General features: G+C 39.2%; 1 protein-coding gene across 1 annotated transcript; it reads left to right on the forward strand.

The window, feature by feature from the left end:
- Positions 1-1,039: 1,039 nt before the first annotated feature.
- Positions 1,040-23,621, forward strand: acer2 (alkaline ceramidase 2). Its single transcript, XM_026171115.1, has 6 exons — positions 1,040-1,515; positions 1,937-2,051; positions 5,488-5,629; positions 6,692-6,829; positions 20,110-20,247; positions 21,423-23,621. The coding sequence occupies exons 1-6, from the start codon at positions 1,402-1,404 to the stop codon at positions 21,604-21,606; spliced, it is 831 nt and encodes a 276-aa protein (XP_026026900.1). The 5' UTR covers positions 1,040-1,401; the 3' UTR covers positions 21,607-23,621.
- Positions 23,622-25,282: the final 1,661 nt, after the last annotated feature.

A 25,282-nucleotide genomic window follows, 5' to 3' on the forward strand; every position in this document is an offset into this window, starting at 1 on the left:
CGTTCAGTGAGAGACTGAGATTACCGAAAAGCACCACTGAACGACATAGGAAATCTTTCCTGCCTGTGGCTATCTCCCTGTACAACGCATCCACTTAACACACTGGTTACTGCTACAACTACACATGTTTCTTTTCCAGCTATTTATTAATGAGTGTGCACAATAATAGGGCTGTCCCACACAAAATTGAGCAGACAGAATAGACCAGGAGTGTCAAACATATTGCACAGAGGTTGGACAGGGCCTGCTAATTTACTCAGTCATAGCTTTTGATAGCTTGACTGAGTAAATTATGTGTGTACATTTTGGATTTGTAACTGTATTTAGATCAGTTTTAAAGTCTTACAAAGACATCACCCACCTTTCACACCAAATGTATAAAGTAATATTTATGTCATTTTTGTTAGTATTCTGTTATTTTTATTTATTTAACAGGGACAGCGCATATGAATGGACACTAGTAGATGAAAATACAACATGTAAACATTACATTTTAGCAAAACGTCTAATTTCCAGGCACATTACATAAAATTTACACAAAAAACATACAGATATAGAAAATATAGCATATCATGAAAACACTAGTTATTTTATTGTATTTTTTATTTTGTTTTTCTTACTTTGGTCTATTTTTAAAGAACAATAAAGCTGTGGATTTGGTTCAGTTTGGTATGGAAGCTTGTTGCTAATAAAAAACAAAACAGATAGAAATAAGTCAAAATTAAAAAAAATAGGAAAAAAAGGAAAGCTCGATTTGTTTATGGAAGGGAAAAGGGTAGAAATGTATTATTGTCATTCAGTATTCTCGAGAAAATCGAAATTTGGAGATCTTAACTGTAATTCTGTTTTAGAGACAGCAAAAACAAAAGAAAGAAAGAAAGAAAGAAAGAAAGAAAGAAAGAAAGAAAGAAAGAAAGAAAGAAAGAAAGAAAGAAAGAAAGAAAGAAAGAAAGAAAGAAAGGAAAAAGTATTCTTTGACTACTGCTGACTTGAACATACAAACTTTAAGTATCCCCCCCACTACTCTTTTTTTTTAAATTACCGTGACAAAAATAAGTAAACTCTTCCTTCCTGACCTACGTTTGACCGAAGAAGGAAGCAGGCAGGAGTGACTTCTCTTGCAGCCTGAGCACTCTTTGAGTCGCGGACTGAGCAGCTGTCAGTGGACGAAGCAGAGCGTCACGACGAGCAGGAGGCTTTGTGGAAGAAGGACGTTCTCAAAATGCAGCTCCATAACGATTTCCCCAGTGTGTCACAGGCTCGAGTGGCCGATACGTGCCACGACTCGGACGTTAGGATCTAGCGTGCAGCCAGCGAGCCGACGGATAGCGACTTTCCCCCCCTCGGTTGTTTTATGTGCTGTCTGCTCGGCGCTGTCCATCCGACAGAACTAGTTCAGACATGAGTAACGTTAATGTGATGTTTTGGGACCAGTTGCAGGCTGGTAGCTCCGAGGTGGACTGGTGTGAAGGCAATTACCTTATTTACCCCAGCATCGCTGAGTTTTACAACACGGTCGGTTCTGAGAATGGGGCTTGTTGTTGTTGTTGTTTTTCTCGCTATTTTGCACATTACAGTTTTGTTTACAGTCAAAGCCTTTCTGCATTTCCTCTTCTTGCTGTTGTCTCCGTTGCACTGCTTGTTTTGTTTTACTCCCCTTTCCTTTCTTTCTTTTGTAGTTTAATGGCTTCTTTGCGCTATACAAATACAGGCCATTTACCATTTACTTCCCAGGTTAACGACTGCTTAGCTGAGCATTCTGGCTGCTTTTCAGCTTCAGCATCATGATATGTATTGTTAGTAGCAGTTTACAGGTTTTGCATGCCAGTTTCTGCACAGCCACCGAGGCCCGCACACTGATCAACTTTTGACGGGCATTGCTGGCTCTTTGCTGCGGGATCAGTGACAAAGACTTTTCTGTTGTTTATCATTTCAGATCAGCAACATTTTGTTTTTTGTTTTGCCGCCGATACTAATGTGCCTGTTCCGCCAATATGCAAAACATTTCAACAGTGGGATTTACCTCATATGGATACTGCTAGTTGTGGTCGGTAAGTTGGCTGCTGACCTCTCTTAACCCTTCATTTTTATTTATTTATTTTTCATTTCTCATCTATACACGTGGTACATAAAGCAAGCGTCAGATAGGGAGGCTTCAAATAAATAAATAAAATAGTGGATGTCATACAGATCACCAGTTGTCAGGCATCTTGGGAAGATTTGCCAGTTTTCTGTTGTTTAGTCTGTCTCTTCCTTAATCTCAAACTCTGAGATGTTGAGATCAAGGATCTGCGTGGGGGCCTGACCATCTGTTGCAGGGCTCCTTGTTTGATCGTTGCCATTTTTTGGCTTTATATGTGGGTTTGTTGATAGAGGTAGTGCACTGCACTTTTTGCATACATAAGGAGACTCACTAGAAAAGCACATCAGCATAATTCAGTTGAGTACATAAGTGCCACTAACACTGCTATGACTGTAAAAAGAAAAGGATCATTATAGGATTCATAAAGGAGGCCTTTATAGCTGGGCTGCTACATCAGATTGCATTAGATTAAGTGCTAAGTTGTTAACCCTAACATACTCTTCATATTCACCTTCTTCATAGTATACATATAGTATTTGGCATTTATAAATGTATGCCTGATCCTTACTTTGTGTATTAGAGAGCAGACAGTGTTTTGTTATTTTTGTTTATTAATTTTTGTTTAGGTTTTACAACATTTGTTTATGGAAAAAAATATCCAATATCTCACACTCATGTCAAGTTTTACCCAAGACACAAAAATGTAACAGCCATATTCATCTAAATATATTTGAACTGAGTTGATCATCGTTACTATCATTGTGCAGATGCCAAAAGTTATCAAATTTGAAGGTAAATAAGGCCATTTGAGGTATTTTTACTGCTGTCAAAACGGGTCAAATGAATGTGTAAGTAAAGGGACTGAGTAAATAGTCCTTACACAAACCAATTTCAAAAAGAATTGTGTATTCCTGTAGGACTTTATTCACAGCAAAAAATATTATTTTTTTCCTTTATTTTTTATGAGAGTAAGCAAAGTATCTGAGGGGTTTGCACTGTTAACTAGTACAAACCAGAAGGTTAAAGTATGTCGACTTGGTCTCTAGGCAGTTACGATGGACATTTAATTTGAACTAGTTTCCAGATTTTAGACCAAAGGAGTGATCTGTATACACTTGTACTGCAGTGGCACTGTTGGGGTGCACAGTTTCTCAGCTGTGGCCTCTATCACCATCTTTAGATTGATTTTGAATTCATTATGTCCCATTCAATATTTAGGCCTTTAATGGTGCTTCTTCATCTACACAGTTCAATAGAGAGCCTTTCCCCATCGATGCTGTTTTGCAAACGCTCGGATTGCCCTGTCAGCAAAGATAACCCGAGAGCAACCCCACCTCTGCTCCAAGGAGGTGACCTTGGTGGGTGTCCGGAAAAAAAAAGTAGTTGAAAAAGATTTGCATAACTGTCAGATTTAAAGAACTCGAGCTGGGTGTTTTCCTCTGTGGCCCATGTGTGGTCCAATGTAAAGGGAAATAAACGCAGTCTCCTGGCTTTGTTGGAGCCTCTTAGACAGTTGAACATTCTTGGTCCATACATGTTGCCATACCATAAATCCTTATCTGTGTATCTTGGACTGCATCCATTTTCTTTTCTTTGATTCTGGAGGCTTTTTAAAACAAAGCCAGTGCCAGCAACGGGTCACATGGTTTCATGCCGTTTCCTCTGTTTCAGCAGTTATGATGAACTTTGACTCGAATAGAAAAGCAAGCCTATAGTTTCTAGTTCAAAAACAACATCCAGCTCCTTTTTATTTCACCTTAGCCTCAGCAGTGTGTGCAAATATAGTTTGGCTACTTTGCATCCATATTTTGACCTGTCAGCAGATCAAAAATAAGAACGTGTAAATTAAGGCTTTGAATTAAGAAATTACACTCCTCACTAGGGCTGTTCGATTCATTTTAGGCTATCGTTTGTTTCGTGGTGTTGCAAAATAAACTGTTTACGGCAATATTTTTTCATTGTTCTGATGGTCACTGTAGTGGCTATATTAATTTCTTAAAGTTCTCTCTTTCTCTTATATTTTATATAACCACACTACTGACGGACAAGCGCCTGTTTTTATGCGTTGTGGTTAGCAACAACGACGGTAACACCATCGTGTGTCCGCTTGTTTATGTTCCACATAAACCTTTCACAATAAAGCTCAAGATCCTGTTGAGACTTTTCAAAATAAACTGAATCACGTGAAAGAGCAGATTATTTACAGATGAGTATTAAAAAAGAGCCGCCAGGTTCTAATAAATAGACCTTAGACTCAAACGTTAGAACAGGCGTTTCCCCGCAGCACGCCGTGTAATAAATACTCACAAAGAAAACGGCGGCCTTCATAACTTGTGTCTAAAAATGTATAGTTTCATACATCGGTTAAAACACTCGACTCCAGCTACATGACGCGCAGCTAGAAACACTTCCGGCAAGACGAGCTGCCAGAGATTCACAGAATTGACAGAAAATGTTACATTTTTGTGATTTATATCGTTATCGGACGATAGAATTCTTATATCGGGATATGAGATTTTGGTCATATCGCACAGCCCTACCCCTCACTGAGCTGAAGGCAACATATTCATATCCTGTCAAGTCACAAAGAACCTGGATTCTACTTTTAGTTTTAATGGAAAAAAGGACCAGTCTTAAAAAAAAAGAGCTATTTTTGCTTTTTTTAATCATTTCATCTTTATGCAAATATCTGTTATATCCAACTAACACTCCTCAGTTAGCCATTTTTTTCTTTGCTTGACTGATTGAAGTAGCTGCTGATTCATTTACATGAATGCTTCTTTAAGTCTTTTGTTGAATGGCTCATTCTCATGCCTAGGTTGAGAACCATGGCAGGTTTTCACGATTAGTAACAACTGAGTGGGAGCAACATTTGATAAGAAGTCTGCTGAAATGTTGCACCTGATAATAAAAAGTCTGTTCTACCGTGATAAACAAGGAGGGGAAAGTGACTGCTGCATGTCTCTGCAGCATTTCAAGGCTTCATTTCTAAATAACTTTGCAAATTAAAGGCCAACAAAAGAGGCCTTTACATTCACTGTTACACAATGACTGCCTTTCCTCATAAAACATTTGGCAAACATTTGCACAATAACTTGAAACCCACATGTTTAGCAGCTTGAAAACAGCTTTCAAAGTTCCCATCGTAGATAACAGCCGGTCCTGTTCGATGTGTGATGATTGTGGCGTTCCAACTGTGCTCCGTTTTTCGGTTATTGTTTTGAACACGTCGTTTTAGAGGGGGAATATTTTAACTCTACGTTTGCTATTCTCAGTTATGTTCTGATGTTATAAAAGAGAGAGGGAGCACGTAACAAAACACAGACTGTCTCATTTATCCTGCCCTTTGAATACAAAACTTAAACATCTATCACTGTCCTTCTGTGTCTCTTCCTTTCTCCAAGGTATTGGATCGACTTATTTTCATGCCACCCTCAGCTTTCTTGGCCAAATGCTGGACGAGCTAGCCATATTATGGGTGCTCATGTGTGCCATAGCCATGTGGTTTCCAAAGAGGTATTTACCCAGGATATTCAGGAGGGATCGGTATGTTGATAACAACAATTATTATTATTTATTATTATTATTGTAAAAAAAGAGCTTAAACTATGTGCATGTGTAGATATGTAGTCCTGTGAAAAACTATTTACTCCTTTCCTAATTGGGTTTTCTTTTTCTGCAATATTTGGCACAATAAAATGTTTCCCATCATCAAACAAAGTTACAGTCTTTTACATCACTTTGGAGGAATTTTGGCCCTCTCGTCTTTGCAGAATTGTTTTAATTCAGTCACACTGGAGGATTTTCGAGCATGGTTTAAGGTCATGTCAAAGCAACTCAATCAGATTTAAGGTGCAGCCCTTGTCTAGGCCACTCCAAAACCTTCATTTTGGGGTTGTTTGAGACATTCAGAGGTGAACTTGCTGGTGTGTTTTAGATTATTGTCCTGCTGCTTTTGAGCTTGTTTAGTCTACCAGTACTTCATTTTGTCAGACAGGTTCTGTTTAAGTGATTTCTTAATTCAGAAGCTCTACCAGTAATCAGGCCTGAGGCCTATCCTTCATGCTCTTAACTCTTAATTATCATTCAAGCAGCTAAAAGTGTTTAGCTCTGACTGGAATTACTCACAGCTGGTGGCATCTGATGGTAGTGGCAATAATTAAGAATAAACACTAAAGCAGATACAGTGTAGGTTTGTCCCGTGCAAGGCAGGGCAAACATTTTTTTTCCCACATGGTCAAATATGTAGCATATGCATTTAGTACATTTAGCTCACTGTTGTCACATGATATCTCAGCTGCTGTGACACTCCTGTTTAATAATAGTCCTTTCTAAGATAGCTGACACCAGTAAAAGCTGCATCACATGTCTTTACTTCTCCTTGCATTGTCACCAAGCTGTCACAGTTGCTTGCTCTCACTTCAGGCTGCTACTTGTTTTGCCCAGCCTTTTGATTAGAGCTGAGCGTGTTTGTTATGTGCACCTTAAGTGGGTCATAATAATTTCTGGAGCACATCTGAGTCATCCAAACACTCCCTCTGTATCTTACAATCATGTTCATGGAGTATTGCAGCAATATCTGTCTGTTTTGTTCATTAATCCATCTAGGTCGAGATTCAAAGTGGTCATCGGCATCTTATCAGGGATCACCACGGGGCTGGCCTTTGTGAAACCTGTTGTCAACTCGCTGTCACTGATGACTCTGGGAATCCCATGTACCGTGCTGCTCATTACTGAGCTGAAAAGGTAAGACGGAAGAGTATGACTGTGTGTGTGTTTGTTTAAACAGCATAGATGAGTGTAAGTAGCCGAGTAGGTCTGAGCCAGAAGTGGCACACTGAGTAAACTACATGGACTATGTATCAAATGTGGACATGCTCTGAGCATCAAAAGAGGGAAGACGATGCAGAAATTTTTAAACCTAAAGTAAGTAAAGTAAAAGTTTATTTTTATAAACCCCTTACAGGAAGCAGGTGGTGAATCTGTTGGGTGATTTATAAAAAGATGTGTGATTGTGCAGAAGTCTGTGAGAAAATGATCTTACTGCTCACACAACTTATGACCACATGTTCCTAATGGGTTTGTGGTCTCAGCCACTAGTTTGAAGTCTCCTTTAACACAGCTTGATGGTTATTTAGCAAATTATGGTGCCTTCCTGAGTGTCTCTCATGATAAAGCAGAGTATCTCTAAGGGCCTAGTTATGTGTGCAATGTCATAGTCTTATTCTCAATCAAATCTAACCCTTACTAGTCATGTCCAGTTGAAAAACACTTAAAAACATGCACTCACACACAAAAGATCACTGCCAAAAGGCTTAAAATGTCACTAAGGGCCACATTTGCTCAGTGGGGATAGTATCACAAAAACAAACCCCTGGAAGTGGAAAGCTTTGCTCTCTCTCTCTCCACTTTGAAATCCTGTCTCAGGCTACATCCACACTAATGCGTTTAGTTTTCTCTCCGTTTTGGCCTCCTGTCCACACTGAGACAGCGTTTTGGCTCATGGGAAAACATTTGAAAACGGTGCTTTCGCGTCGCAGTGTGGACAGCCAAAATGGAGACTTTCTAAAATGATGAGCATGTTAGTCATGTGATGCAGTCGTGTGACCAATTAAACTAAGATAGTGTAGGGCATTGTTGTTTTGTTTGCTCTCAAGCCCTATTAAAGATTAATATCAGTCTGTACATGCTCCAGATAACTTTTCTTCAAATTTTTTAACTCTCACTCGCAGTTGCAACTTTATGCTTTTGTGTTACTCGCAGCAACAACTCCACCTCATTGTTAGTCCATTTAAAAAACTCGGTGCTTTTCCTCAACATTTTGCCGCGACGTTTCAAAGAGCCGGAAAGTAAATAAGTAGCAGACAGAGGCAGGTCGAATCTTGTTGCGCTTCACGCATCCGCAGTACTGGAACGTAAGCGTTTTCAGCCGTTTCAATGTAGGCACGCAACTCTGTGAAAATGACTGAAAACGCTAGTGTGGACGCGGAGTGTTTTCAGATGAAAACGCCGTTTTCAATTCTATCCGGGCTAGTGTGGACGTAGCCTGAATCTCAAAACCTCCTGAAATATACTCACTCTGATTGTCTTCCAGCTTAATAGGTATTTTGGTTTATTCTTATTGTTTTTATTCTTTTATTCTTCTTGTAACCAACATAATTTCCTTAAGAATTATTAAAGTATTCTGATAACTGTTCTGTTTGGGTGGTTTCGAGTGTACACTACTTCAGCTGCAGGAAAGTTGATAGAATTTCACTATACAGGCTAACTTTTCTGTTAGGAATTTATGGGGATTTCTAAAATATGTGTGTTAAAAGCTGAAACCTGCTCTGCGTTGCTGGAAAACGTAACTGCCTGTGGCATGCGCTGTATGCGTCTTGTACTAGGCAGCTATTGTCCCCCTCCCTCTGACAGCCTGCTTTGTTAGTGAAAGTTACAGTTTTATTCTAACAGAAATATGAGTGGCTCGGCTCTAAAGCAGCTTTCTGTGGTGATGAAGACTCTTTTTTTTCCGTGAAAGTCAACGCAAACCATGTGAAGTCAATGATTTAGTTCTCGTTCCCCAACATAACTGAGTCTCACTTAAAAGTGAGAAAGTCCAGCAGTGCTGAAACTTTGGATTGTTTTATATGTTTTGGTTTTATGCAATCACGTTACTTAGCACCCACCTAAATGTTGTCGTCTTCTATCCGGTTGTTCAGTCTGACGTCACTAGCAGTGTCTGGACCTAAACTCCGCTGCAGGTCCATATATCAAACGATCACTGTGGCATTACTGAGAGTTGAAAAACTGTCTAAAGTCTTTCATCTTTAATAAAATGATCAGCGTTCTGCTCTACCAGGTGTAACAATTGAGTTTAACATCCAGGCATCCATGAAAACGGAATTTATGACATTTAACGGAGTTAGAAGTTAGCAGGGAGTTAGCTCGCTAGCTTCTATCTAAATACAATATAGCATGTCCTGACTGCGGAGTTTTGGAAACAAATTAAAACGTTCAGCTCTGCTATCACTTCCAACATAAATGAAGACGGAAAACTAAGGCAAGGCAAGGCAAGTTTATTTGTATAGCACAATTCAACAACAAGGTGATTCAAAGTGCTTTACAGAGACATTAGAAACAAGAACAAATAAAAAGCATGATTTAAAATAGATTAAAACAAGCAAATAAACTAACTAACTAATTAACAAACAAACAAACAAACAAACAAAACAGTATATAAAATCAAAACAGATAAAATCAGAACAGTAGATAAAATCAGTAGTTAAATGTAAGTTTTGAAATTTAAGCTTAAAGTGTGGATTTGGTGCTTTATTCAAATGCAGCTGAGAACAGGTGAGTCTTCAACCTGGATTTAAATAAACTGAGTGTTTCAGCTGATCTGAGGCTTTCTGGGAGTTTGTTCCAGATATAAGGAGCATAAAAGCTGAATGCAGCTTCTCCGTGTCTGGTTCTGACTCTGGGAACTGATAAAAGACTGGATCCAGATGACCTGAGGGATCTGGATGGTTCATACTGGGTCAGGAGGTCATTGATGTATTTTGGTCCTAAACCATTCAGAGCTTTATAGGCCAGCATCAGAACTTTAAAGTCTATCCTCTGACGGACAGGCAGCCAGTGTAAGGACCTCAGAGCTGGACTGATGTGGTCCACTTTTTTGGTCTTAGTGAGGACTCGAGCAGCAGAGTTCTGAATGAGCTGTAGTTGTCTGACTGATTTTTTAGGTAGACCTGTAAAGATGCTGTTACAGTAATCAAGCCTACTAAAGATGAATGCATGGACTAGTTTTTCCAGGTCCTGTTGAGACATCAGATCTTTTATCCTTGATATATTCTTGAGGTGATAGTAAGCTGACTTTGTTATTGTCTTAATGTGTTTTTCTAAGTTTAGGTCTGCATCCATCACTACACCCAAATTTCTCGCCTGGGGCCTGTTCTTCGTACCGCGCTAAGTGAGTTAGCTGGATGAGATTGTTGACGATTTCGCGTGATCCTGGATCGTTCGGTTCCCCGAAGCCCATCCGGGACTTGCTGTCATAGCAACAGAGCCGTAAGCGTAAACCTGCTGGGGAGCAGGTTTACTTTATGTAAACAGGATTAGATCGCGGCCACGCAGGTATGCCCGCGTCATTCATACGAAAGCAACAGCGATATTCCACCACTGTTTCACCATAAATAAATAACATCAATGTAACTAAAGACAATGCAGCACCTGATCCATTTATTGATTTCACACAGGTCATTTCCTAAAAAAGGGAAATGTACTATTAACATTCTATTACATGTATGTGATTATTACAGATTTAATTCATATTTCAGAGTAGCAATTGTAAATTACTTCGTGTAATCAAGATGAGAGACCACGGCTATAAAAGCGAAGGTGGATTTGGGAAGTCTGTCGCAGCCATGTCCTGTCCGTATACGCGAGCCACCCATTGCGGAAGGTGCAAGATTGATAAGGAGAGTCCTCAGAATCCAGCGTATATTGCGGGATAGACAGGATCCTTTAGCTCAGCGCGACAGTGTGCTCATTGAGAGATATCGATTTTCCCGTGAGGGTATTATTTACTTAACCAACTTGTTGACGAGGGGGTGCAGGACCACCACCTGTCTTTTGTTGCTCTGCCCTTTTCTTGGTTGCTGTTATAAACAAACAGATTATTCCAGTTCCAGGGTCTCTTTCTAAGAGACTAAAAGCAATATAAGTGATAAATATTACCATTCTGTAGAATATTCTTATATTTCACTTTTACCTGTTCCCATGTTCTAGTGGGTCCTGTCGTGGCTCTAATGTGAAAGAGGATAAAATATAACATATTATAATATAATGTAATATAATATTGGATAATATAGTGTAATATAATAAATCTACCCTACCGCCTACTGGTGTTGGCCAGAGGGGCCGATGGCGCGATATGGCAGCCTGGCTTCTGTCAGTCTGCCCCAGGGCAGCTGTGGCTACAACCGTAGCTGCCTCCACCAGTGTGTGAATGTGAGAGTGACTGAATATTGGCATTGTAAAGCGCTTTGGGTGCCTTGAAAAGCGCTATATCAATCCACTCCATTATTATTGTTATTATTAAATTACTTACGAGTTTGATTTGTCAGCAACTTTCTGCCAGTCCTCTCTCCTTGCTTTTGCAGCCTTTGCAGTGTTCCCTTGCGTTCTGATTAAACTCTGAAACTCCTGAAATCCCTCACTCAAGAGTTCTTGCTCTGCTGCCGAAAAATACCGAGCCGAGCGCGCTCCGTCGACATTTTCGCCGACCAATCAGAGGGTTGCCGATCAATGTTTCTACTATCGATGCGTAGCCCCTTTTACGACACCCAGTGATCTCACATTACTGCGTCCAGCTGTACTAATCGTCAACAGCAGGTGTGTTCGGGGAACCGGATTAGCGCGCTCACGGTTAGCGCGATGGTTTGGTCTTGGATGTTTCATTTGATCTTGGATGTAGTAAGCAACGTACGAAGCACAGGGCCCTGGTTTGTGGTTTTTAGATGTATAGATTGAAGTTCTCTGGTGACCTGTAATCGTTTTTCTTTGGCGCCAAAGACTATTACCTCAGTTTTGTTTTTGTTTAGCTGGAGAAAATTGTGGCACAACCAGTCATTGATTTCCTCAATGCATTTACCAAGAGCCTGTACAGGGCCTCGGTCTCCTGGTGACATTGTGATATATATTTGTGTGTCATCTGCATAGCTGTGATAGTTTATTTTGTTGTTGTTTATAATCTGTGCCAGTGGGAGCATGTAGATGTTAAACAGAAGGGGTCCCAAGATGGAACCTTGGGGAACTCCACATGTGATACTTGTCTGCTCAGATGTGAAGTTACCTATTGATACAAAGTATTTCCTGTTTTCTACGTATGTTTTGAACCAGTTTAGTACAGTTCCTGAAAGACCTGTCCAGTTCTCCAGTCGTTTGAGTAATATGTTGTGGTCAACTGTATCAAATGCTGCACTGAGATCCAGTAAAACTAGGACTGACATTTTTCCACTGTCTGTATTCAGACATATGTCATTAAACACTTTGGTCAGAGCGGTTTCAGTGCTGTGGTTCTGTCTAAAACCTGACTGGAAGGCATCGTAGCAATTATTCTGTTTTAAGAAGTAACTGAGCTGTTGAGAAACTGCTTTTTCAATGATCTTACTTAAAAACGGGAGATTTGAGATCGGCCTGTAGTTGTTCATTTGTGTCTTGTCAAGATTGTCCTTTTTCAGTATAGGTTTGATTACAGCAGTTTTTAGTGATTCTGGAAACACACCTGATAATAAAGAAAAGTTGACGATCTGTAACAGGTCTGACTCTAAAGTCTTTGAGACCTTTTTGAAAAAACTTGTTGGCAGGACATCTAAACAGCAGGAGGAGGTGTTCAGTTGACCTAAGATGTCCTCCAGGTCTTTGCTGTTAATAGGTTGAAACTGTTTCATGGTGTTTAAACAGTTTTTTGGTGGACACAGTACATATCCTGGATCTGCTGTTGATGTACCAATTGCTTGTCTAATTTTTTGGATTTTTTCAGTGAAGAATTTGGCAAAGTCATTGCAGGCCATGGTCGAATGAAGTTCAGCTGCCACTGACACAGGAGGGTTTGTTAGCCTGTCAACTGTAGAAAATAAGACCCGAGCATTATGGCTGTTTTTCATTTCCACACAGTCCATTTACCTCCACGTTTACTTCTAAGCGATGAATTTTTGTCTCCAGTACTGCAATCTTCTGCAGGAGGCTGTGGTAGTCATCTGTGGAGAGGGAAGGCATCTTGTTGCTAGTTAGCCTAGCGGTTAGCACCTTTCCAGGCTATTGAGGCTGCTCGGTGCCCAGACGCTGTAATCAGGCTTCAGCTGTGTCTAGGCCACAGACACACGGAGCGCTGAGGACAAGGTAACCATAAAATGTTGCTGTTTCTGTTAAGAACACTCTAGTCCTAATGATCTACAAGTGTCCAGAAGTTATCGCTGGTAAGCTCACACGGAAAAAAGGGAAAAAAATCAGCATAAAAATCAATAAAAATCAATATAAGAAGCAAAGCATTCAAGAGCAAAGAGATGAAGCGTCCACACTCACAAAGGGGAGGAGCTAAACAGCAGTGACGTTTGTAGGGTTACTGAAGTTGGGCTAGCTGGTATATAATGATGTGCTACGTGACCGCTAGCAACACAGCTATGTTAGCATAATATAAACAAGCTAACTTTTTTCCCACTCGATAAAAGTTAACATGAGTGTTCTCGGTGGTCAGGAACAAATGTAATCGCATGGCAGGATGCTGTAAAAGGACCAAACTTCAGCCAGGAGAACAACTGAGATAATCCATCCACAATACGAGGTTAGTCATTCATATACTGCTGCATGGGCTGGGCTGTAGTTACATCCTAAGGTTTTAAAAACTGAGCTTAAATAAATGATTAGTGATAATAAAAGCCGAGGGTGGTCAACAGGGATCACTGACTGTTTTAGGAGCTTTTTGAGATCAAATAGAAGAAAATACATAACATTAAACATGTTAACAACACAAAAGCCATATTAAACGCAGACTACTTTAGGCCCGGAAGTAGGATTCGTCGCGTCATCACTGAACAATCGGATAGTGACTCACAGGATGGCTGTAGATCAGGCTATTGGCAGAGGTTTGTTTGGCGGAAACGCCTGGTATGTGCCCAACTGGAAATAACATTGGCGGTAAATAAGAAGCGACTGCAGCATCAAAGGATGTAGCATAAATCACAAAAAATTAATTTTTATCAGCCCCAAATAATGTAAACCAGCAGTCCTCTATGAAGTCTCTGGATTTGTTTCAGTCATGCCTTTATAGGCAGGGAAATGTTCCAGAGTTGATGCATGGGAAGTATGATAACCTGACTTATCAACAATGTGCTTTATCACCTCTTTAAGTCTTGAACTGTTTAAATAACAGAAATCAAATAGTGAAGTCGGTGCATTGTTAACATGCCACCTTTCACCTTTTTGTACTGTCTGGTGTGTCTGTTCCAAACTTATTATGTGGAAGAAAGTTCCTGAAAGCACAACAAGCCTTTCACTCTGTTTTTCTGCGTGTTTGTGTCCTTAATGCTTCCTAGCCGTCACAGTAACGTGGACGTATGTTCCGTTGCTTCCGTTTCCCATAACCCTTACTCAACACCATCAGTCCCCAAAATTCATCTATTGTTCAACCTGTTAGTAATTCTTCACATTACTGCCAGTGCCAGTCATCCATTGAAACTGCTTGTTTTTGTTGTTCCAAGTGTGAGAGAGTTCCTGTTGCCCCGACTGATGGACTTTTGCCCTCAGAAAGGACAGAAAACTTAGTTGTTGGTTTCAATCCAAGTCAACTTTCAGGCCAGCAAGAACAACATGTTCTGTGAGTCAACTGTGAGCATGCAGAGGAAGTATATAAAATTACAAAACTGGATACTTTAATACTATTATAACTAGCCTGCAGCGTTTTTTTAAAGTGGGGTGTAGAAGAAAATTCCATCATGGACACAATTTTTAGTGACTGCAAAGTTACGTATGCAATGTACACTGAGCGTGATGGAGAACATTGTTAGTATTATAGTAAGTTTTAAGATCTTATTATGAATTTGATGTATGTGAAACAGCTCATGGAACATATCACAGATAATAAGGTTAAATAGTAACATGCTTGGGGGAGGAAATAAAAGCATCCTGTTTCTGTTACAAGATGGATGTAGGCACCGTGAAGTCACCCACTGGTGTTTTGACTCCACATATTGAAGCTTCAGTGTTATTTATGACCACTTTATTAGGTATACCTTTCTACTAACCGTTTTCTTTCAAGCAGAGGTTCCGCCCTGTACTAGAGAGGTTTTATCTTTATTTATTTAACCTTTAGTCCCATTGAGACTGAACGTCTCATTAACAAGAAAGACCTATTTTATTTGTGGCAAAGAGTCAACAAGGTTCAGCCAAGTAATTTTGGTCCATATTTAGGAAAAAAAAAAAGTTGTTCATCAGCTTTGAAACGATGAACGAGTCGCTGAAACTTGAGTGATAAATTTAATTAGTGTCCAGCTTTGTGTCACGTATGCTACAGACCTCTGTTTTGTACAGTCGAGTGCGAGGAGAGTCACATCAGGGCTCCACCCTTATCTTTGCCTCCCACAATTATACTCCTCAGATTCCCCAGCACTTTCTCTCAAAGCAGAAGCACTAATCTAATGTCATGTATCTTATCTCACATCCTTCTATAATCTCCTGGCTGATGGGAGCAGTTTTCCAGATATCCGGCTATGTGGTGACGTTTTTGTCAACATATATTTGCTGGCAGGAAAGGGCGTTTGCTCGATAAGAGTAATTTATGTAAAATATTTCAGGCCAACTGACTTGATGTATAAGGTTTACAACAGAAGTGAGCATAGTTCTGTCCATATGATGAAGTAAGTAGTTCAATATTTACTCTTTCTTTTCTTTTTTCTACTAAAAAAGTGTTTATTGGGGATTTCTTAGAGATGATTCTCATAGCTGCTCTTTGCTGCTGCTTTATTGCTCCATGTTTCTGATTAAAATGCCACATTTTTTTTACTTGTTTACTGAAGCATATTCTAAGTAAAGTTATATAATGGGCATGGACATAATGTGTAGACTCACAGCTTTCATTTGAGGGTATCCACATTCAGATTGGATGTAGGGTTTAAGAGTTTCAGCTCCTCAACATGTGCCACCCCTTTTTTTTTTTTTTTTTTTTTTTTTTAAAAGGGGCCAAATGTAATTGGACAATTGACTCAATTTCATTGGGAGGTGTGGGCAGTTGATTTGAGGTGTAGTTCTTGTATTTAGAAGATTTTGCTGTGACCAGACAGTAGAAACTGGAGAGCTACTTGGCCTTGTTTTCAAAGGAGCTCTCCATGGAGGTGAAACAAGCCATCCTTACGCTGCGAAAACAGAAAAAAACCCCATCTCAGAAATTGCTACAATAGTAGAACATTGGTGAATGATCACAGAATCATTCCCATGGTGAAGAGAAACTCCTTCACAACAGCCAACCAGGTGTACAATACTCTTCGGGAGATTGACCTTTTGATATCCAAGAGGACTGTGTGAAAGTAAATACAGAGGGTTCACTGCAAGGTGCAAGCCACTCATCTCCCCCAGAAAGGCCAGATTGGACATTGCTAAAAATCATCTAAAAAGCCAGCACAGTTCTGAAAAAACATTCTTCGGACAGATGAAACCAAGATCAGAATAGAGTGGTGAGAATGATGACAAGAAAAAATTATGGAGAAGGCGTGGAACAGCTCATGATCCAAAGCATACCACATCATCTGTAAAACACAGCGGAGGCAGTGTGATGGCATTGGGGTGCATGGCTGCCAGCTGCACTGGGACTCTAGTGTTTATTGATGATGTGACACAGGACAGAAGCAGCCAAATGAATTCTGGGGTGTTAAGAGACAAGCTGTCTGCTCAAATCCAGCTAAATCCAGTCAAATTGGTTGGTCCATACAGATGGACCATGACCTAAAACATATAGCCAAAGAAACCCAGGAGTTTATTCAAGCAAAGAAGTGGAATATTTTTGAAGATCCAAGTCAGTCACCTGATCTTAACACAGTCGAGCATGCATTTCACTTGTTGCAGATTAAATTTTGGACAGAAAGGGCCACAAACAAACAGCAACAAGCAGCAAGTTGCTGCAGTAAAGGCCTGCCAGAGCATTAAAACGGAGGGAACCAACATCTGGCGATGTCCATGATTTCAAGACTTCTGTCATTGCCAGCAAAGGGTTTTCTACTAAGGATTAGAAATAAACATTTTATTTTCAGTTATTTAATTTGTCAAGGGAATGTGTTAATAATGTATGTCATTTGAAAGCACTTTCCCCCATTGTTCAGTAAATTTCTTCTTGTGTTTTTGTTTTTTATCTTGCTAGACAGAAAGTAAGTTTGTGTGTTTGTTTGCTTTTTAAATGATGTTATCCACAGAGGTTGTTGTTGGGTTTTTTTGCACTGCATGTCATAATCTCTAATCTGCCAAGTCTGAAGGGCACGCCTGTCCGTCTTTCAGAGGCTTGTTATTCAACTGAAGCACTATGTGCAGCATAATTTCCATTAGGACGTCACAGTGGCTCTAATAGCAGTGTTGTGTCTCCCCCTGTACTTCCTGATTACTAGCCCATCTGTGCTTCTTCTAAGTTTTAATCGGTTACTGATCTTCCTGTAGCTCATTTTTCATCATTACAAAGTCTCAGAATAAAATTTCTTATATTCCTTTGGTAATTCTTTTCCATAGGGAACCGAATCGTGCAGATATACGAATAGAAACCCCTGTTCTATGGTCATTTTATGAACAAATTCATGCAGCTGAAGAGAAATAATCATTTTCCCCCAGTTTTGATTTAATGAATCAGAAGGTTTTTTTCTACCTTTGCCAGCAGTGCTCTCAGGTGTTTTTCTAGTCTGTTTCATTGACTTACTGTTTTGAGGCCTGTGCATTTTTAATGCATAAGCCCCATATTAAGCTTTCTTTTCTTGCTTTCACATATCTTGTCGTCACATCTTCACAGTTATCGATTAGTTAATATTTTTTAAGCACTTTGACACTTAAATTGTAATATAAAGACGTATAGCCACTCTTTTTGTGTTCTGTGATTAACTGGAACAATCAGTTTTTACAGTATTGATGACAATTTAATGACCCACTTCCCAGTGGGAAGATGCATCACTGGCCATCTATTTTTGTACTTCCTGTTGGCGGTTCATAGCTGTGACACCCTTTTTTCCTGCCTCTTTCTGGGCAAGTTATGTAATAGAGGCTGTTTACCAGTTCAGGTCACCAGCGCACTTACTTTAAAATAAGAAATCTTTAATTCTGGTGTGATGGGTAAATTTTGCAATTTCTGTAGCTGTTATTATTTTTAAATAAAAGATGTAGAAAAATAAAAATGTAGCACCATTTCTCACTGCTTCCAGGGAGTCATCCACTTCTGAACATACAGTATGCAGATAAATGTACGGGTCCACCGACGTGTTACATCTACAGGAATTGCTCGGCCATGGAGCTCCCAGCACACAGTTTTTGGGCTGATGTTAATGCCAGAAAAAGTCTGGAGCTCTGCACTTAATGAGTCAGCAGAGCGTTTGCGACTTTTGTGCTCTATGCCCTCTAGCACTCGTCAGCCGTGCTCCGTAACTGAGTTGACTTAATCCAGTGGTGGCATCCTATTACAGTTTCATGCTGAAATACAGTGAGTTATTTAGAATAACCCATTCTTTCACCAATCTTTACAAAGTGTAAAGGCAGATTGAATGGCCAGGTGCTTGATTTTATACACCTATGACAGTGGGACTGAATGAAATGCCTGAATTCAAAGGTTAAGAGGTGTGGTCTAGTACTTTTGTCCAATGCTGGCAACCTTAGTATTCCTTACTGGCCAAATTCCACATTTCCACAGGCTTATGATTACAGTGTAAATTAATTAAATAGGAAAAGTGTCTTTTTGTTTAAATAAAAATAAGTGTTCTCCACATGGTTTTGGGGCTCTGAAGGTCAGTGACAAATGTTACATTCATGGTGTCAGAGCTTTCGGAGCTTTTTCGCTTGAATGACTCCCACATTCCCTGAGACCAGACCACCTTTATCAGTCAGTGTGATCGCAACTGACTGCTAATTAATCTAATCTCTGCTTTCACTGTCAGTGTAAAGTCTGCTTACAAAGATTCCTGAGCCTCTGCGTGAGAGTGATGTTTGCCGTTTAGCTCAATCCGGTTATGTTGCTGAGCTGGAAAGGTTCTGTGTCATCCATGGATTCGTGTCACCTTGAAACAATGGTGACTCAAAGGTAGAGGCTTCTTAAATGGTTTGACTTCATCAAATGGGCGACCGTGGCTCAGGGGGTTGGGAATCGCATCTGTAACCAGAAGGTCGCCGGTTCGATCCCTGGGCTCTCTGTCCTGGTCGTTGTGTCCTTGGGCAAGACACTTTACCCTACTTACCTACTGGTGTTGGCCGATGGCGCGATATGGCAGCCTCGCTTCTGTCAGTCTGCCCCAGGGCAGCTGTGGCTACAACTGTAGCTGCCTCCACCAGTGTGTGAATGTGAGAGTGAATGAATAGTGGCATTGTAAAGCGCTTTGGGTGCCTTGAAAAGCACTATATAAATCCAATCCATTAAATGCACTGACCTAAGGGCAGGTGACAAACTGCCGTTTAGTCACAGTCAGGCTTCTGTGTCCCCCTCTTTGTCTCTGCACTCTGTTTGGCCTGGCTCTGACTGGTGTGCCTAAGGAGGGCAAGACTAAGAATAGTTTGGCAGTGGCACTCTGGATTAGCACATCTCTCTAGGTCAGAGGGGTATCCATGAGGATATTTGCAGATAAATCTAGCTGGAGCAATCATCATTGCCATTAAAATCCTCCTGCTTTTAGAGCACCAAAATTGGGCAAAAAGGCCAGTACATCCTGGAAGCGACCGCGTGAGGAGGCCCAGAGGTTTAAGATTCTTTAGGCAAGAAATAAGATTTTCAGAAGTATTTTATTGATAAAAAGAAATGTAAACATGAGGATCAGTATTTTAATGTTAGTTTGCTAAAACTGAGAAAATTTCCACTATGATTTTGTAGTATTTTTATATTACAGTGGATTAAATGATTATGTAAGTGAATGTCATTGGGAGAGTTGGCAGCTGAAGAGCTAGATATTAGATAATGGAGTTATTTTAAGACAAAAATGCAAACGTGTGCCTCAAAATAAATGTGGTAAAATAAATGTTAATGTTTGTCTGTATAGTCTGGATGTGAAAGAGGAAGAGGAATAAATGATGAATATATATGCTGCCCACAAGTGGCCAACGTGGGTTTAGCAGCAATGTACTTTACATATATGATTAATTGCATTTATTTAGTAAATATTTCAGATTGTTTTGAGAAAATCAATATAATCTGTAATTCTAGGAAATGTATTGCTATTTTAACAAAATTGAACTGTTTCTATTTATATGCTGAATAAATCATCAAGTTGGCTGCATTTGTATTTTCACGGCTCACATTGTTCTTCACTGTGTCATCGCAGGTGTGAAAACCCACGTGTGTTCAAGCTGGGCCTGATCTCAGGGATCTGGTGGGCGCTGGCTCTGCTTTGCTGGATCAGTGACAGGATATTCTGCGAAGTGTGGTCATCTGTCAACTTTCCCTACCTACACTGTGCTTGGTAAGCTCAAAGTCGACTCAAAGTCAAACTCAGTGCTGTATAAGGTGTTAATGGTATCATTTATTCACAATGTGTATTTTATCCTGTGAGACTAAAAGGCAAAATAAGTGTTACAAGACAGTTACAGTTGCACTGTATACTTTTTTTCTTAAAACAAATGAATAAAAAATGTCAACCAGTTTTCATTTCAGGTGATTTATGTGTTTTATATGAGGAGGAACAGGCAGGGGAACTAGGCAGTAGCTTCAATAGACTGAAGGTAAATCAAACAGAAAAGAGGAATTTGAGAAATTAAGTCATGTGAAATATAAATTTGTAAAAACCACCTTTCAGCATTAACTTGAATAACTTGTTTTCCGTATGACTTTATCAGCCTCTCACATCATTGTGGGGGAACTTTGGCCTAGCGTTCTTTACAGTGTGCCTTTATTTAATTGAGGTTTGTGGGTATTTATGCACAGCTCTCTTAAGATCATGCCACAGCATGCTGTCATGGACTTTTTTGAGATACGGGACTTTCTGCTTCACAGAGTGAATGGGTTAAATGCAGAGAGGAATTTCCCCACGGGGATCAATAAAGTATACGTTATTATTATTATTATAATTATTATTATAATGTCTTGAACTTTAACATGTGATATGCTAAATGCGGTTCTGAGATGTAGCTGTTGTTATTTTGCAATTTCTCTGCATGGTCTCAGGTGAATTGGCTGTCATTGTGAGAACCAATACCTGAATGTTTTAGACCAGCAAACTGTCAAAACTTCTGGTTTTATAGAAGTGTTCACACTTACTGGTAATTAGTTAATCAAGTGCAATTGTTTACCAGAACCTGACTGTTACTTACCCTCTGAATTCCTATGAAAGCCATACAAGTTTGCTTATTTTAATGTTTTATTTTTCAAACTGCATAGAGTCCTGCGAAAACTTTCTTTTTTCACATGGCTGCAGAAGTAGTTGGAAAAATCCCAAAAAGTTGATTCTGTTCATCTGGATGTAGCGTTTTCAGTGGGAGAAACCTTTTGTCACTCATTCAAGTGACTTCTTCAGTCTGAGCTGACTGCAGGTTTCCCCAGATTTGTTTCAGGGAAAACAAGACACTGTTAAACTTTTACAGCTGTGCCTGTAAATCATTTCAGAGGTTAGGCTTATTCGTGATCATTTTGCTCTTACAGGCACATCCTCATCTGTCTGGCTTCCTATTTGGGTTGCGTTTGCTTCGCCTACTTTGATGTTGCTACCGAGGCACCGGAGCGAGGTCCCGTCATCATGTTCTGGCCCAGTGAGAAATGGGCCTTCATTGGTGTGCCATATGTCTCCCTACTCTGCGTCCATAAGTCTACTATAAAGGTGACTTAAAGCAACGCTGATGCGTTCACACCGAGACACAGCATCTGTGACTCATCTTGCATCAACTGGTGCTCTTGTGACTTGAGGATATACGTGATGCACGTCTTGAAAGGATTTTGTATTTGGCTCATGTTTATGCAACTCGGTCAAAGAACAACAGGTTGTTTTAGACGATACACAACTACTCTTAAATATCAAAGCCAAGAAACCTTTACAGTGTTACAAACGTATCTCAGGCTTTGCATAAGACGTATTTAAAATCTCTTAAGAGTTTAAGTGTTAGTATTTTACATTTCATACTTCTTTAAAGAGAAGATTTTCTACATTTTCTGGGAACTGAGAAAACCTCACTGTAAAGAGTTATGTTGCCTTTACAAGAGTGAAAAACATAGCACCTCATGAGTGCAGTCATGAAACCATGTTTAGAAACAATAAAGCACTGAATTTATTAACTGTGATTAATGCGTCACGCATTAAAGCGTCACGTTGCTAATGCACTCAGCAAATCAACAGCAAGCTTTATTGGTTCATAAAATGTTACTAAAGCGTTACACAAAGGTCATTTATGCAAAGCCTTTGTGCTGTACGTCTGCCCGCCCGTGCTTTCAGGCTTTTTGCTGAACAACATCAGAAACACATGGGACATTTCTGCTACAGATCTGTTCAGTTTTACTTTAAGGATGCTACTGTAATTTTTCTTTTTTTTTAGAATAGTAAATGAGGAAAGTGTTTAATATATACCTGTATATATTTCCTAATTAAATAGGCAATAATACTCTCAAGAAAATAATACCATTCATATATTAGTGAATGACCAGGTACCTTTTTAATATTGGCACCCAATGTAGAAACCCAAAAATCTGAATGTGACGTGAACGTAGCATTTTAAGATATAATATCTACATTTATTTAATCAAACAATTAGCTTGCTTGTGTTTAGCCTCTAATCCCGAATGTTTTTGCTTTCAACCCAGACTTCTCAACTGACCTTCAGGGCTATTATTATTTCAAACTTTGTTTGGCCTTAAACACTAAATAATGGATTCCAAAGAAGAATGAAGGTGATTGTGCTTTGCAATTTTAGAAAATGTTTGGAAAGAAGATGCCAAACCATCCGGTATCTGCTAGCAGTTGTAGTCTTTGGAGGTATGATTTGTTAATTTCTCCGTCCAAAAGCTAAAACTTTAATTTTCTTTTTATTTGGCAAAAAAGGAAAAAAAATGCATATAGGATACAAAAGGGATGTATTTTGAATGCTGCAGACCAAATCCCTGAAACACAAAGCTCTCCAAAGCATTTTTTTCTTTTTTACTTTGTTGGACATGCTCCTGAAATCTGCCTCTAGCCTTTTAACTAATATCATTTTACCCCTGTCCTCCCACAGAGGACTCTGGGAACTCAAACAACCAAAATAACTTGTGCAATCATGAAAGGTCAAATGAATCATGTTTTACAAAGAAAACAAGTATTTTGGTGATATTCTGAAGCAATAGTTTTGTAACAACATGATGTATTTTCTTATTATAAACCGTTTATATTTTTCTACGTGAAGTGCAGCCAAAGGTGAAGGTGAATAATTTTGATATAGCATTATTACTAACTTTGTTGATAAACATTTTTAATGTATCTTCATGAGAAGCCTTTTGGGTGGAATGGAAAATGTTAACAATGCAATGAGTACATAAAACTGTGCTGCAAATTATACAGGGAAACGATGATGGTGGGTTTGTTGAGTGATGATACTTGGGAAGTAAGTCAGTGAATTAGTATCAGATCAAGGACTTTGAAAGCAGCAGCCTCTTTCTGTCTGCATCATGAAGGTTGTCTTGGCTGTGACTTAATGTGTTTTTATTAACCTACATGTATATAGATCTCAGCATTTCTCTGCCTGCTTTGACAGTGCAAATAAACTGCACAGAAATATTTATTTTCATTAATGATCCTTTTTTTGTAAATGAATATGTGTAATAGATTAGATAATTAATATATTATTTTATGCAATAAAACTCAATAAATCCCCCAAATGACTGTTTGTGTCTATTCCGTGTTTATCTTGGAATAAATACTTGATCAGAAGTGCTTGTTTCACTGTACACTTTTGCCACTCTTGTAGGTTTTCAGCAGGCTGACTTACAGTGATGCAGAACACAATTTTAGTCACTAGGGGGCGAAATTTTCCCACATCTAATTAAATAAATCTATAGAACTGTCACTTTTCAATATAAGTGAATAAAATAAATAATAAAATTGTCATTGAATTAATCAAATATTTCTTCAACTTCATACCAAAAGTAGTACATGTGAACAGATTTTCTTTTTAAAATGACAAATCCAATAATATGCATGGCAATATAAAGTCATGTGAACAACTAACAGCATTCTTACTTGTTCAACAACATTAGCCAGGTGCTGCTAATCAAATCCACTTGATTAAATAAATTAACAATTGCGAGCGCCTCTATAAAAGCAGGCCTCATTTAGCATGTTAAATGATAGTAAAAAGGGGTGGGGGTCTGGCATTGTTTGAAAGGGTTGCCTCTTCTCTATAATACGGTAGAATGGTTTAGGTTTGCAAATTCAAGAATGCCGATTCTGTTCATTCTATCCCTTTCTCTGTGAAAGAAACATTTTGTCACTCATCCAGGTGACTTCAAGTTTTCTTCAGACTGAAGAATTCACTTGGATGAGTGATGAGACATTTCTCCAGCTGAAAACATAATGTTCAGATGAACAGCTTTCTGGGATTTCCTTACCTGGATGATCGAGCATACATCTAGAGATTAGACTTGCAGGTTTGCAAGTTTCATCTAAGAAAAGTGCAAGACTTCTCCTTTGGATAGAGGAGGCTAGCTAGTTAAAGCTTGGTCCAAATTGTGCCACACAACAGCACAATGATCCTGAGCGCAGCAGCAAATCTATAACAGAATAGCTGAAAAGGAAAAGAATCAAGGTCCAGTCAAAGCTCAGACCTCAGGCTGACTGTAACAGTGAGGTGGGACCTTAAGTGAGTGCTGCACAAGTCGATGCCTGCAAATTTCCATGAACTGAAGCAACGCTGTAAAGAAGAGTGGGACACAATTCCTCCACAATGCTGTGAGAGACTGAAGTCACATTTATTGCTGCTGCAGGTGGTTGTACAAGCTACTGAATCATGAGGATGCTTATTTTTTCACATGTATATTTGCCCTAATCCACATGTACATTATAATAAAGGCCAAATGTATTTTAGCAGTATGCCACACTGATCTACTGTAAAGTTAAATGTAATTTCTAAGAAGGTACCGATGTTTAAAACAGCAAAATTACAAGTTCAAAAGAACACTGTAAATAAAATATAAAGCAGGGACAGTTACACCCTCCAAAAGGCGTAAACACCACATCCACCTTATAAAGATTAAGCCTAAGAAAGTAGAAAATTTAAGTGCGTTTTGAAAATAAACAATAAAGAAGCATCGCGTCTAGGCAGTTTGTGTCTCATTAAACTGGAACTTTATTTTGTTTTTCTTTGCTGACATTTAAACACAAGAGTGAAACATGAGATCCAGCCTGCTTTATTTCGGTGTTCTCTGGAATTCTTTCTTCATCAGGACTAAACAAGTCTTTGGAAAAGACAATGTGAGGTAATGTGTTAAAAACATGAAATCTTAAATATTCAATAAAAACATTCAAGTAACTAAAGGAAACA

This window comes from Astatotilapia calliptera, chromosome 6, assembly GCF_900246225.1.
Source record: "Astatotilapia calliptera chromosome 6, fAstCal1.2, whole genome shotgun sequence".
In the NCBI taxonomy this organism is placed as follows: Eukaryota; Metazoa; Chordata; class Actinopteri; order Cichliformes; family Cichlidae; genus Astatotilapia; species Astatotilapia calliptera.